Here is a 14433-nt window from a genome sequence, read left to right as displayed (position 1 = left end):
GTTTGACGGCTGAACAAACAGCTTCTGACATGTGTACAGTGAAAGGCAACTAAGCATTGTAACGATATGCTGAGCAAAAAAAGAAAAAAAAACATCACAGGCATCGCAAAAATAGCAGCTACAATGAGAATAAGCTCATAAAAACATATAAATAAAATACACTGTTGGTTTAGAGGCTTTTTAAATCTGGTGGTGAAAAGTTGAATACTGTAGATACAGAGAGGAAACGACAATAAAACCGAGCGATTCATGGATCTGGATCGTTTTATGTCAGCACGTGAATGCGGAGATGGATTTCCTGACTGTTTCGACGACTTCACTAAGTTCTTACAATTTAAAAATGTTCAGAACTCAAATGATTTACCAAGAGAGTTTAAAGCCTCTTCTCCTAATGATTACATCTTTAAATGATTAACGGAATAAATAATAACTTCACCTCATCAAGGAGTTTTTGTAAGCGCCCATTGGCTGTGTGGATTGACCTACAGCTTTAAATTAATCTAAATCGTACATTTATCCCAACTAAAAACAGATTGTTATTTTGATAAGTGAAAATACTTTCACAAACCCTTTTACCGTTTGCGAACACAAACAGGACGTACTGACGAAAATACTTTCACACAAAGAGGATGCGCTGAGAGAAATACCTCCACTTTGCTTATGAAGAAATATTTTGCAGCCAACAATAATTACTGCAAAGATCACAGGCACATATTGCCCTGAAGAAAACTTTTTGAAATTCTTGAGCAAATGTCACTTAACAACAGCAAACTAACACACTGACGATAGCGAGTGCAGCAGTTGTTGCAGTGAAAACTGGTTTTCAGCCAGGTGTAGGTGAGTAAGAGCTGCTGGATATTTGTACTTCTTTTTCAAAAACCAGTATTTTTTATCAGTATTAAAAGATTTCCATTTTCGAAAGGTTTCATTTCGTCCGTTTAGTCAAAAATGTTGCTATACTTTAAGTCTATAACTGTGTCACCTCAAAATGTGTTAATAGTCTCTACAATCACCTTTCATATAAATGTGAACATCTGCAGTCTAAGCTGTTCACACACACACAATGAAATTTATGTTGAACTTTTTTATTGCTAAAGCTTGTGTGTTATCTTTCGATAACAAGTAGTGGAAGCAAAAAGTGGTGGCTGGTGAGAATATTACTGCTGATGAGCAACTTGAAAGCGGCGTTTTATTCTGTTGTCACCAGATTAGATTTTGGTTTAGTTCTAAACATTTTCTTAAAGATGTTTCTCAAAGCCTGTGTGTCCAAAATAACCGCAGCTGCCACGTCCTCCACCTCTGGGTCCACTTTGCACAGAGGTGAAACTGTCGCTGGCATCTGTCAATTCTGTCACTATCCGAGCAGCTGTACGACCGAAATAAGTTTAATATATTTATTGTAAAGCAGTGACTCGAGTTTGCCATTGATGCAAAAAGCAAACATGCCCTTAGGAACAAGAACAAGTGGATTTACGAGTTTGACTTGATGGCGGACAAATGAACCCCTACCCTGTGATCGCCACACCCATGGCAAAGAAGGGATTAGACAGAAGAGTGTGGGGTAATCTGCCAAATGCATTCCTCCTTTCATCTGAAGCTCCAGGCCCTTCCCACTTTGCTATATAACCAGGGCGTCCCGGTGGTGTTTTGCACTGCAGATCATCTCCAGTTGTTCTTGCTGGTTCAGATCCAAACTTTCCAAGATGGCTCTCTCCACCAGATCCTTCGGCCAGATGTCCACCGGTCAGAAGACCATGAGCGTCTACGGCGGAGCAGGGGGTTCTGGCACCCGCATCTCCGTAGGCCAGATTGACTACTTGTCCCGTTCAGGAGCCATCAACATGAAGGATCTCGATCTCCACGTTGATGCCAACGAGAAGGCCACGCTTCAGAACCTGAACGACCGTCTGGCCTCCTACCTGGAGAAGGTGCACAAGCTGGAGAAGGAGAACGAACGGCTGGAAAAGCAGATCGCAGAGTGGTACTCAAGCAAAACTGTGATCAGCCATGATTACAGTGCCTACATGGCCACCATCGAAGATCTGCAGAACAAGGTAAGAAGAAAACACCCAGAAGGCTGCAACCCTTTTTGGTCCGACGTAACCAACGTAATGTTATGTGTCTGATGAGGAATCTTTCCACATGCTGTGTCTGTGAAGGCGCCATRTTTTGACATTGTTAGATGTTTTTCAAAGTGTTCGGTTGAGAAATTTTAACTACTATCGTAACAAATTCAGGCCTCACTGGAGGATTGATTTTCACAGTGACTCATTTGTCAATCCTTGTTTAACGGCTAATTTTAATCATTAATTAAGTCCTAAAATTTAATGAACTTCATTTTAAAAGTTAAGTCAATATAATCAAACTATATTTGTGGATGAAGCATAGTATTCTTTCTACTCTTTGTCATCAGGTAACACTAACAAAAAAATAAAATAAAATGAGATACGCTCACTTTTATTGAACAGCAGGCCTGATTTATTTTTTTATTTTTTTTTCATCCTCAGATCCGAGAAGCCACCATGGTCAACGCAAGGATCTACTTGGAGATCGACAATTCAAAACTGGCTACTGACGACTTTAAAATGAAGTGAGTGTTTTCTCTAAGCGTTTACTCTCATCTGCTGCTGTGACATTTCACTCATGCCCTACAGAGAACCTCTACTGCCCGAAGCCTCTCTGACCTGTTCTGCCCTTCCTTATCAGATATGAGACCGAGCTGAGCATGAGGCAGGCTGTAGAGGGCGACATCACTGGACTGAAGAGAGTCATGGATGATCTCACTTTGTGCAAAACGGACCTGGAATCTCAGCTAGAGTGTATGAAGGAGGAGCTCATCATGCTGAAGAGGAACCACGAGGAGGTAAAGCTGCAGAGAAAACCGACAGCCTGTGACAAGGAAACAAGTTCGACAACTTTGGGGGGCCTGATAAGTCAACATGTCTGTCCACACCAGGCCTGAACAGAAGCTGGACTGATCCGACTTTGATTAATTAACGCTGGTTGTAAATCATCTATCCGCAGCTATTTGCTTTACTAGTAACCTTACTTTGACTCATATTTCTGTTGTGTGCTAAAGATAAAACACATTACTTTTTCCTCGCCCCAGATAAAACARATGAAATATTACTTTAGGTTGCATTTAAAGGAAAGACCTGGCGGCATTTTTACTTTTCCTGCGTCTGCCCTTTGCTCTCTTCACATTCCCATATGTTGTTCTTTTCCTGTAAGATTATTTAACTCGTAATATCCTGCAGGACTTGGCTCAGCTGAGGAAGCAGATGAGCGGCCAGGTTAACGTGGAGGTGGACGCTGGTTCTCAAGTTGACCTGAACCAGATCATGACGGAGATCAGGGAGCACTAYGAGGCTCTTATCGGCAAGAACCGCAAGGATCTTGAGCTGTGGTACCAGAACAAGGTGAGACACAAAGCTGCAGTCCTTACAGTCCAACAGAGCTTCACTGGACTCCAACAACATTTGATTTGTTTCTGTTCAGACTTTAGTGGTGGAGAAGRATGTAGTAGAACAAACAACCAATCTTCAGACATCCCGCAATGAAATTAAAGAGCAGAAGAACATCCTGCAGAAATATCAGATTGAACTGCAGTCACTTCTGAGTATGGTAGGCCTCACCTTTTCCTTTTCACATTTTCACTCCATTCAGTTTTCCTTCCCATGCAGTTGAACCAAACTATGAAAAAGTAAAACAAAAACTTTTTCTTCCTCCACAACAGAAATCATCTCTGGAGGCATCTCTGCTGGAGACTCAGCRACGCTACGCTAACCAGCTATCAGGTCTCCAGGAAGTTGTCACAGGCCTGGAGGCCCAGTTGTTAAGTCTGACCGAAAACATCAAAGAAAACGAACAGAAGTACGGCACTCTTCTGGACATCAAGACCCGTCTGGAGATGGAGATTTCAGAGTACAGGAGGCTGCTTGATGGGGAGGACATCAGGTGAGAGCCGGGCAAGATAAAGAGAACTTTATGAGTGAGATTAGATAAACATGAAGTAATCATTTCATTTTTTTTCCCCTTTTCAAGTAGCAGCTCCAGACGAGGTAAGATGAATTTCCTTCTACACTTGCCTTTTAAGAATTCTAATCTTTAAGAATGTCAATTTGTTCATAAATCCTGCTTGTCTTTTTGCAGTGGTCACAAAGACCATCGTTGTGGAGGAGACACTTGTGGATGGAAAGGTGGTCTCTTCTTCTAAAACTATGGAATAAAAATACGAAAAAGCACAAGCAAAATTCAATAAAGATCTTGCAGTCAAATTACATTTTTCTTGTGTGTTTTCGTGATATATATTTATGTGCAATTTAAACAGCAGTTAAGTTTTCTTTTTATACAAAATGGGACAAAATATCAGAGTTATTTTAGAAAAGGCTATTTAGATCTGGTTCCTTTTCCACACCTACCCAGTGAGCTTGCCTTGGTATTTAGCTTTTCATGATCAAAACCATAAACATTCAGTAAAGACACATGCTACTACAGACAGTAGTTTTTTTTTCTTGAACATTATTATTGTTATATTACAATGTTTTATGATCGCTAAACCACTCAAATTAAAACTGTCCCACATTTAGTAAAACCTAACAGCTAATTAGCAAAACAACAGCCCACACTTGCACAAATATTACCACATTAAAAACTTCACATTTCTATAGTAAAACCCCCAAAACACGTCAACAACTTTTAAATTAAAATTGATCATTTGAATGTATTTATTTATTATAGGGACAGTGGATATTAATAACATTTCTGTCAAAATGCCAGTTAACTTAAAGGCAATTTTTCACCTGCAGTTCTCAGACACCCTAAACAATTAGAAGTAGAACTATAAATTTACAATATTCTTTCCATTTTATTTTATTCATTTAATTATGGACAATTATACACTAGTTGCAATGTTTTTTGTGTTATAGCGGCCTTGCTAATTTTCAACACCTGACTATAGGAGGTTTCTGAAGAATAAGAAAAGAGAGGGGGATAAAATAAAGACAATAAAAGAAGAATTGCCAGTGCTAAAAGGACATTCATTACGTTTTCCCGTGAAAGCAGCTTTGCCCAGACTTAACCTTTTGCTTTTGGGCGCTAATACAGATGCTAATGTGTGTCTTTAGCTTTAGCTCAGTGGCAAAAGAGTTAGAGAGTTTGGGAGCCTAACAGACTGCATCTGTTAGCCAAACATCAGACAGAAACAATTAGCACAACCTGGCGACAGCAGAGGGCAGCAAAAGCAAGTCTAATAATAATAGGTTAGGTTGACAACTGGGATTATCAATTAGAAATTTCTTTAAGAGAATCTTTACAGCGTTATGTTTGTTTAAATCTGATAATCATGGGACTGGGACTCCACAGCGGCTCGAACAAGAAAAGCAGTTTTACGAAAAGCACTTTTTCTAGAAGGAATAAAACCATCGCGTGCGTGCGAGCGTGCGCGCGCGCGCGGTCGCGCATGTCTTATAGAAATGTTTTGGCTGCTGAGTGTTTCTGGCAGCTCGGCGATGCGCCAAAAGCTGATCGGGACAAATCGGACGCAATCCCAAGGAGTGAACCCAGCGTGCTTGTGTCTTGATGAATTGTCTCAAATGTCGTTTTTGGCTGTTTAGTTCTTGTAGATAAACTATACAGCAATAAAACACAGCTGGTTACATGGCCACGGTTACAACAAAGGTTTGTCTCGTTTACCATTTTCTCTCCTATTGGATATTCTCCGCGGGAGAGTGTCAGATTTACGTGTTTTGTCATTTGTCATAAATATCTCCTTCCTAACGAGAATATAGCAGTTAAAGTTGTATTGTATTTTTTTGTCTATAGGCTAAATTAGATTTAGAGCAACTGTGATTCTGTGTGTGACTTAAATAATTAAAAAAATATATTTTAGAATTTTTTTCTTCAGCTTTCGCTGTGGGGTTCTATTAATTTGATTAAATTCAGAAAAGTCATGTTTGAAAAACTAAAGCACAGGTAGCCTTATGCACTATGTCTGAATGCCAAAAGCTACAGTATGTAACTTATTTTAAAAAATATATGGTTTTATTGTTAGAACTGTCACTGTTACAGTATTATATGAGTCAAATAATCTGTGAAAAGATTGAGCTCTTCTGACCTCCCCTGAGAAATACACCGTCACTGTCAAAAACAACCAAGCAGAGCCAGGAGGAATCAATACGACTCTTTTATGAGATGCTCATTCTGTTAATAGTGGAGAAACAACATTTTATCTGCTATCTTTGGTGGCTATGTAAACTAGCTTCAGCGTTCACAGCAGGCTTCATTGTAGAGTAGCAGAGAGCAAGGAGGAGGTTGGGAGCAGCGCATACACATGGATGATCTGAGCAGGAGCGGTGTATTTCTGCAGATGGCAGCATATCCACAGAGAGAAGGCATGTCTCATGTTATAGAGTCATGACAGTGACAGTTTCAATAAAAATGTGAAAAACATTTTTCATAAAAATCTCATACTGCAGCTTTAAAGCACAAGTACTGCCTACAATCAATCTACAGCTGGGCGGCTAACATTCCTGCATCCTCTGCAGAAGGTCAGAACATTACAAGCAAATTAATTGGTACCGAATCTTAGCAAGAACAAAGAGAGAGACTGAACTCAATATGTATCGACAGAAATTGACAGAGACATATTTTCCTATAATTTTCTGTCAGTTTTAAAATATTCAAAGGATAAAGTCGCTGACAAAGCAACAAAGAAAACTGGTGTTTTCTATCACCTTGTTGATTTTAAACTCATCCCTGACTGGTGTTTTTATACAGATTCCTCATCATCTTGAGAAGAGGGATAAATGTGTTTAAAGACCCAATAACTTTCTTTTTAAATGTGTTAATATTTTAGGATTATAGGCTTTATTTTTCTTCCAACATACGATTCAATTGAGCCTGGAAGCTTTGCGGTGAGCCATTGTGATTATGCTGGTGTACTGCAAAAAAACAAATATTTCACTTCAGGGCACAGAACAGATCAACTCATAATAAATTGGTACTCAAGAAGGAGGTTTTTGTAAACTAACACCTTTGTTTTCAAGCAGATAAATTTCAAGTTGATCTACTTTTTTTGCATTAGAGGCTGATCCTTTAAACCTGAAGATGTGACAAAATACAAGGCACAATTTCCTTTTTAAAGTACTAGCGGTCTGTTGATATGTTCATGAAAACATATTTTCGTTGGCATTATCAAGAATTACAAAGACACAGAGAGAATAGAGTGATAGAGGCTTTTATTGCATTGGTGTTATATGAAGGAAGCAGTTCTGATCCAGATGGTGTCGCGTCCTTCAGCTGCAGCTCCTCGTGTTTTCTGCGTGTCTCAGGTCATCAGGAGGTGGTTGAGGAAACCACCTTGCCATTCTTAATCTCCTCTGTGACCACGATGACCTTCTTCATGGTGCTGGTTTCTGTACTGCCAATGCTACAAGGACACAGAGACAATCAGGTCAATGTGAGGCTTTTGTTTGATTTTTGATTAAACATCAAATTGTCTGTTTGTTTGTTTTTTTTCTACTAACCTGCCCTCTCCATCCAGCAGCCTTCTGTATTCTGCGATCTCCATCTCCAGTCTCGTCTTCACGTCGAGCAGCATCTTGTACTCCTGGCTTTGTCGTTCAATGTCGGCACGCAGCTGCGTCAGCTGTGCCTCCAGAGATGTCACCTGCATCTGGAGCCCTTGGAGCTTCATAGAGTACCGGGTCTCTGTTTCAGCTAACGTGCCCTCCAGACCCGCTTTCTGATGAGGAGAGCAGAAGATACATACATTTAATGAAAGCAGAACATTTGCTTCATGGGAACAGAAGCAAAGCCAGGTCAGGGTAACTTACCATGCTGTATTGTGACTGTAGCTCAATTTCCAGGCCTTGTAATGTGCGCCTGAGCTCAGAGATCTCCGTCTTGCTCGTCTGCAGAGTTTCTGTGCTCACCACCATCTCTTTGTTGAGCGTCTCTGTCTGCAGATATGGGAAAATATCAGTCACGAATCAAATCAAACTTACAAACTTCTGTTGACCATTGGGTTCAGTGACCATCACCACCTTGAAGTCAAGAATCTGCACATACCGAACCGCAAATAGACTGGTGTCTGCTGAACTTCTCACAGAGAGCCAAGTCTCACCTTTGAGTCGAACCAGGACTGGAGTTCCCTCTGGTTCTTGGCGGCCACACCTTCATACTGCTCACGGATGTCAGCCATGATCTTGGTCAGGTCTACCTGCGGCTTTGCATCCACCTCCACATTGATCTGGCCACTCATCTGCTTCCTCAGAGCCTCCATTTCCTGTATAATCACAAAGCACGTTCTGTTGAGTCGGGTTTCTGTGGATTTTGACACAGCATGCGGATGCAGACTTGCTCATGTTCTGGACGCACCTCCAAATGGTTCTTTTTGAGGAAGACCAGTTCTTCCCTGAGACTCTCTATCTGCATCTCCAGGTCGGATCTGGCTAATGTGAGCTGATCCAGCACTCTCTTCAACTCAGCAATGTCTGCCTCCACTGATGTACGCATGCTTAGCTCGTTTTCATACCTGTGGGGCAGTAAAAAAAACACACATCATCTTCCAGAGACTTCTTCCAATTGTACGAACACACCAAGGCTTAAGCTTCTGTTCTTACTTGGTTCTGAAGTCGTCTGCTGCCAACTTTGCATTCTCGTGGGCCAAGAAGACGCTTCCATTGTCACGAATAGCATTCTGGATCTGCAGGATGAAGAAGCAACTCTCAGTATTGACTGCCAATGATCTATTCAGGATGGAAAATTGGGTTTTAATTAGATCTAGAAAGTCATGCATCGTACCTTTCCCTGCAGCTCAGCGATGGTGGCCTCGTAAGCAGAGTAGTCCCGGGAAGCGGGGCCGGTCTTGTTGTCCATGTACTGTCGGATCTTCAGCTCCAGCTCGGCGTTGGCGCTCTCTAGTTTGCGCACCTTCTCCAGGTAAGAGGCCAGACGGTCATTCAGGTTCTGCATGGTGGCTTTCTCGTTGGCTCCAACGTTGACGTCCATTCCTCCGCCGGCCCCGAAGCCCGCACCACCGCCGAAGCCTGAACTCCCTCCCATCCCATAGTTTCCACCCCCGAACCCGCCAGAGGAGATGGAGATCTTCGCTCCACTTCCACCTGCGCCACCATAAACACTGGAAGCATACTGCCTCTGCATCTGGGCTCCACCCAAGCTTCCACCAAAGTTGCGTCCGGAGTAACCGCTGGACATGCTGATTCTTGATAGGTTGCTCATTGTTGAAGCTGCTCAGGAGGTCTGCCTGCTTGAGAGGGAAGGAGATGGCTGAGATGCACAACTCTACTGCTGCCCCCTTTTTATGCTGTACGGCCCTACTGCGAACATGGGCGGAGCCCACAGGATGACTGATGGCAAGAACATGATCTAAAATGGGTGTAGAGTCCCACCCTTCACGCACCAACTTCAGACTTTTTTTTTTTTTTTTTTATATACACCACCATACAAAACTGGATATTTTTAAAGAATATTTACAAGCTGAACATTAGTTTTATAAACTAATTCAAGACACACTAATTTCATAAGACTGTGTTTGATTTTATTAAAACAATGCTTATATGTTAACCTTTTTGTGTCTGCAACAGGCTGAGTAAAAGAGCCACACCCTTTATTGTGTGTTTGCTCTCAGCTCGGACAGGCTGGAAGCCCTGCTAAGACCCTGTCAGGTAAAAGCAATTTCCTTTGATTTTCTGCAATAGCTAACACGCAGGACAAACACACATAGCGCTGCCCAAACCAGTTTTGTTGCCAAGACGGTGATTAGAACAAACACAAGAAAATGGATGAGCTTGACTTATGTCAGATACATTTTCACGTTGCATTCAGAAAAACTTTCTTTTGAAATCGTCTAAGATAAGGTGCACATCTTACATTTCAGTCTCCTTTTGTTCTGCAGCAGCCTGAAGGGTTTTCTCCTCCTGCAACTCTCTCTGGCTTTATTCAATGCTTGGCTCACCATGGATTTAACTGCTTGTTATTTTCTTGGACTGAAGTCCTGGCATGCCTGTCATAACCCGAACGAGAACAAGCTCTCGCTTGTTTGCTTCTTTACATCCTGAAGGCTTTCATAATATCCCCCCAACGATTTAGCCAAACTGTGTCACAGAAAACCTTTGGAAATAATTACATAGTTGTAACTGTTTGAATCCAGATCTGGAGTCATGTTGGTAACACAAACAGTTTTAGCAACAGCGCATTTTTTTCTGTGTGCGTCTGTGATTTATGGTTTTTATTACCTCCAGCCGATGGATGCCTGTTGCTGACGGTGCATGCACACAGCACAGGAAAACACAAACCAGAGCTTTCCTCAAGCTGCAACTTATCACTTTGAGGGTCCAAACTCGACTCCTCAGAGCTAAACAAGAAACAGATGTCAGGGACTCTGGGCAGTTTCAGACTGAAGTTATACAGTTAGTGAAGACAAAACAGCATAATAAGTTGCTCTTCGTCACATTATATCTTGATTACTACGCCACTTAACAAAAGGACATTTTCATCCCTGGGAAGGATTGGCAGAACTAGATGTAAAAGGAGCTTGAACAGACACCAGAGGGGAAAACTAGTGACATCACCACATGTGCTTCAAAGACCAACTAAACAGCATGTTCCAGAACTTCACAGAGTTCACTGATGTATGTTCACGCCTAAGGTCCAGTTTAATTGCCTGTGGGAGAGGTAAATGTCAGAGAGACCTGAATCTGGAAGCAGTGGGTTGATGATCGGAATATTCCTTCTGGGGAAAGTTTGGTCAGAGTGTTTGGTTGATTGGTTTACTACCTTTAAAACAGAAATGACGTGATAGATTCAAAAGCATCAAGTCTGCATGTACTCCCTATGCATTCACGGAGGGCTCAGCTTTCCCACACAGTCCAAAAACACACGTTAATTAGTCTCTCTGAATTGTTCTGAGGCATGAGTGTGTGCATTGCACGCATGACTCCTGTGTTAGCCTGTGATGGACTGACAATCTGTCCCTCTACCCCTCTTAACATGTACAGACTAGAGATGAATATTTCCTGATAAGGTCCTGACTTCAATCTGATTGTGATGTCGAATTTGCAATTAAATAAATAAAAAAACTGCAAAAGTGCTGATGTCACACATATCCGACAACTTTGCGACCAAATCTTCAGCAGTTGTGTCGATCTTGGAGCAGAGAAGCATTAGGATTTAAATTTGTTTCCATGGCGACAGCTTTCCTCAACATGTCTCCGTATTTCCATCGGCTGCATGACTTCACAGCACAGCGCACATCGATGTGGCACAGAGGTGGAAGAGAAGCAGAACGAGCTGCTGCTGCGCGCTCATTATATTGAACATATCTCAGAGCTCTGTGCAGCAGGTTCTGGGTCCGATGAGGGGGAAACCAAACTGGTCCTGATCACATGAATACAGTCAAAGCTCCTGTAACCTGTAACAGGTTGATGGATTTCAGCTATGGAGATTATTCAGGGCAGAACAATAGAGAGACAAAAAGAAACAGGAACTCCTCTAAGAAAGCTTAGATTAATAATAATATATATATTAATGTGCACTAATTTGTGTTACCCTCTCACTTTAACCCTTCAGTGAATCTTAATTTAGTTGGTCACATTCAAAATATTTAGAGGTTATCAGTGATTATTAACATTTACATCTATATTAAATGCTTCCTTCAGACTGCTGAGCAGAGGCATATCCAACAAGTTTTTAAAGAGGAATGAAGGGGGGCACAGTTGAGGTGGGGCATCACCAAAATAACCCCCCCAGCAGCATTGGGGGGGCATTGCCCAAACACAGAGTCAGCCATGCTGCCCTGGACTGGTTTTGTTTTGTTTTTCTGTTTGTTACTTTTACCTCAGAATGGCCAACTTTCTATCATTCCTATGTTGATTTGATACAGTAGGGGATCCCGCAGTGCCCCTTTTTCAGCTGTTACACTTATTCAATCCGATAACATGTCATAACGGGTATTTCTATACGCATCATGAGCGTTAAGATGCCGGTTTTACACCTGCGACAGAGAGCTGCTGCTGTGCAGAGCGACACGCCCAGGTGTGCAGGAATCATGGAAGCGAGACAGCAAAAGGCCAAGAACTTTGCACAGATTTTTTCAAACAAGCTGAATACGCTGAGTGACGCTAATAATGTAAGCTAGTTAATCTACGTCCAGATATCTTGTTCATAACAAGAGGCAACTGATTTTGTCGTTAGGTTCAGAGGTTTGGCCTCCTTTCTACATTTACTTCAGAAACGTTTTGGTAACAAAAGTACTTGTGGGAGTTTTACTGCACTGCACTTTTTCCTTTTACTTGACTAATATTATGAACTATTGCTGCTCTTATTTGAGTAGATCGATTTTGCATTTAAAGAAACAGACTTCATAGATTGGAGACATTAGATTCTTTCCGCAATGTCTGAGCAAATGTTCATGTGAATCTGAACGTAATTACTCAGCATTTTCTGTGTGTCACTGTTTGCATCATTGTTTATTGTGTATTAATAAACATGGTTTATTGTGCATACGTGCAACATGGTTATTTCATTTGAAAGATCACATAAGTGCTTGTATTTGTATTTATGTTACATTAAAAGCCTGCTTGCTGTTGCCCTAGCAGATGGAGGGGCAATCAGTTCCACAACTTGAAGATCAAAATTGACATGAATATAATTTTAATTAAAGCTATTTATCTTCTTTTTTTTGTGTATTATTCATCAAAACATAGTATCCAGGTAAGACTTTGCCATCAGGGGATTCAGTAGCTCAGACCTAATCTGAGCTGGTTTAGTATATTTGTCTAATCAGAGTGACTGTCCAAACAGAAAATGCTTAGCAATAAAAAAAATGTAAAAAAAAAAACCCACATTGATGTCTTTTATTTCCTTCAAATAATTCCAACAAATCATTTGTAGTGATACTTATCAGCCATATCACTGTTTTCTTCAAAAGCCATAATCACAACATCAGCAGCTGCGATTTATTGTATGTATGAAATTCTTATCTACCATTTCAAGTTCACTGAAAACACATGCTAGATGTCACCAACACCCTCAATCAAACAGATTCGAATCGGAGACATGCAGGTGAATAGTTTTATGAGTTTCAAAAATGTCCGATGTGAGACTCTTCCTTGTCTAACATCTTGGCAGACTCAGCTCAAACACTTTTCAGACTCTGGTTGCTTTGTTTTACCATCAAAAGATTAACTGGTGAGCCGTCACAATTGGAAAAATGATCAATTTGTCAAAGATTGACTGCATTTAGCTTCCACGATCTCTCACATTCTGAGACAAAAAAGCTTATGTCTAAGGACAATAAGTTTGCATGTTGTCTCCATATTTTGCTGGTAACATTGTGAGTGTAGATCAGGCAGAGGAATTGTAAATGTGTTGCTACAGGACAGCTCTGTCTGAGAAAGCGCTGGCATTTTGGCATGATGTGACCTGCACAAACTATCCAAACAGAACAGCTCACATCACTGCCGCGGGGCAAAACGACGATCCGGAAATGTTTGCAGCTTGTGGTTGCGTTGTTGCCCTGGGTAAGTAATCATAACAAGGTAACGTGAGAGGATCTCTGTGTCCCGTAATTAAACATGAGCATCAGCAGCCAGAAGGAAAGACAAAGCACTAAAGAGAACATTCGGGACGCCGTGTACAGAAATTAGTTTCTGTGCTTTCATTGGCCAGAGATCAACAGAGCTGCGACCAACCTGGATGTGTTTCACTTTGCACCCAATGACAGCTCAAGACAGATACCCGCTCCCCCTGCAAGCATGTGCCTGYGTAGACAATGGATGACCAAACCTGAATTGTTGGCAAGGATATTTATAACGGGGACAAATTATGATTTACATGCTTTGTTWATATCAATAGCATTGTATTGCATTCCTRTGTCRTATTTTCTCAAGTTACAACCACAAACCGCAATGTTTTCACTAAAATTTTAAATCCAAAAGCATAACAAAAACTTTGTAGAGCCACCTTTTGCTGCAACCTCTGCCAAAGACGAAAAGCAAAAACATTAAAACCAACTCAAGAAACAAGAATGCATGCCGTTTTTATTAAATTTGTTGTATTGTATTTCTTCTGCACGAACAAAACAACCTCCCAAGTCCCAGAAGTACAGACCTTTCCCACCGCGCAACGTGAACCCTTTAAGGTCTGGATAATCCCTGAGATTTATGGAGCTACACGCCAGCAAACAGAGGAAAATGCACGTGTAAATAAGGATTAATAACACCGTATTCACCTGCTCTCTGTTTGTCTTGTTCTTTGTTTTATCTTAAAACGTCCAACTCATTTTTAACGCTGTTCATTCCTGCACACGCTCACCTTTCGTCCAGTCACAGTGAAGCCATTGTTTCGACTCTCGCCGAGTGATTGATGGCGTCGGTATGTGCGGGGATAAGCCAAGGTGTGGTTGTGGTT

At 41.3% G+C, this 14433-nt stretch overlaps 2 protein-coding genes across 3 annotated transcripts; one reads left to right on the top strand and one right to left on the bottom strand.

Moving 5' to 3' along the window:
- The first annotated feature begins 1646 nt into the window (after positions 1-1646).
- LOC103465253 (keratin, type I cytoskeletal 13-like) lies at positions 1647-4282 on the top strand. Of its 2 annotated transcripts, none has more exons than XM_008409907.2 (8): positions 1647-2054; positions 2508-2590; positions 2707-2863; positions 3258-3419; positions 3499-3624; positions 3737-3957; positions 4048-4061; positions 4153-4282. In XM_008409907.2, exons 1-8 carry the CDS (start codon positions 1704-1706, stop codon positions 4227-4229), a joined length of 1191 nt encoding a protein of 396 aa, XP_008408129.1. In that variant the 5' UTR covers positions 1647-1703; the 3' UTR covers positions 4230-4282. The 2 variants fall into 2 exon arrangements, with proteins under 2 accessions (XP_008408129.1, XP_008408121.1); XM_008409899.2 differs by having other exon boundaries at positions 4045-4061.
- A 2939-nt stretch (positions 4283-7221) lies between these two features.
- LOC103465267 (keratin, type I cytoskeletal 13) lies at positions 7222-9306 on the bottom strand. Its single transcript, XM_008409919.2, has 7 exons — positions 8806-9306; positions 8625-8707; positions 8380-8536; positions 8126-8287; positions 7836-7961; positions 7527-7744; positions 7222-7429 (listed from the first exon to the last, which is right to left on the bottom strand). Exons 1-7 carry the CDS (start codon positions 9241-9243, stop codon positions 7336-7338), a joined length of 1278 nt encoding a protein of 425 aa, XP_008408141.1. The 5' UTR covers positions 9244-9306; the 3' UTR covers positions 7222-7335.
- Positions 9307-14433: the final 5127 nt, after the last annotated feature.

Source organism: Poecilia reticulata, linkage group LG1 (assembly GCF_000633615.1).
Source record: "Poecilia reticulata strain Guanapo linkage group LG1, Guppy_female_1.0+MT, whole genome shotgun sequence".
NCBI classification, from domain to species: Eukaryota; Metazoa; Chordata; class Actinopteri; order Cyprinodontiformes; family Poeciliidae; genus Poecilia; species Poecilia reticulata.
Note: the sequence above shows the minus strand (reverse complement) of the source record. Positions and strands in the feature narration are given on the sequence as shown.

Coding starts and splice junctions, on each gene's coding strand:
- LOC103465267 (XM_008409919.2), bottom strand. CDS start 9,243: ATGAGCAACCTATCAAGAATCAGCATGTCCAGCGGTTACTCCGGACGC. Junction 8,537..8,624: donor GCAGACGACTTCAGAACCAA/GTAAGAACAGAA, acceptor ACTGCCCCACAG/GTATGAAAACGAGCTAAGCA. Junction 7,430..7,526: donor CTGCTGGATGGAGAGGGCAG/GTTAGTAGAAAA, acceptor GTGTCCTTGTAG/CATTGGCAGTACAGAAACCA.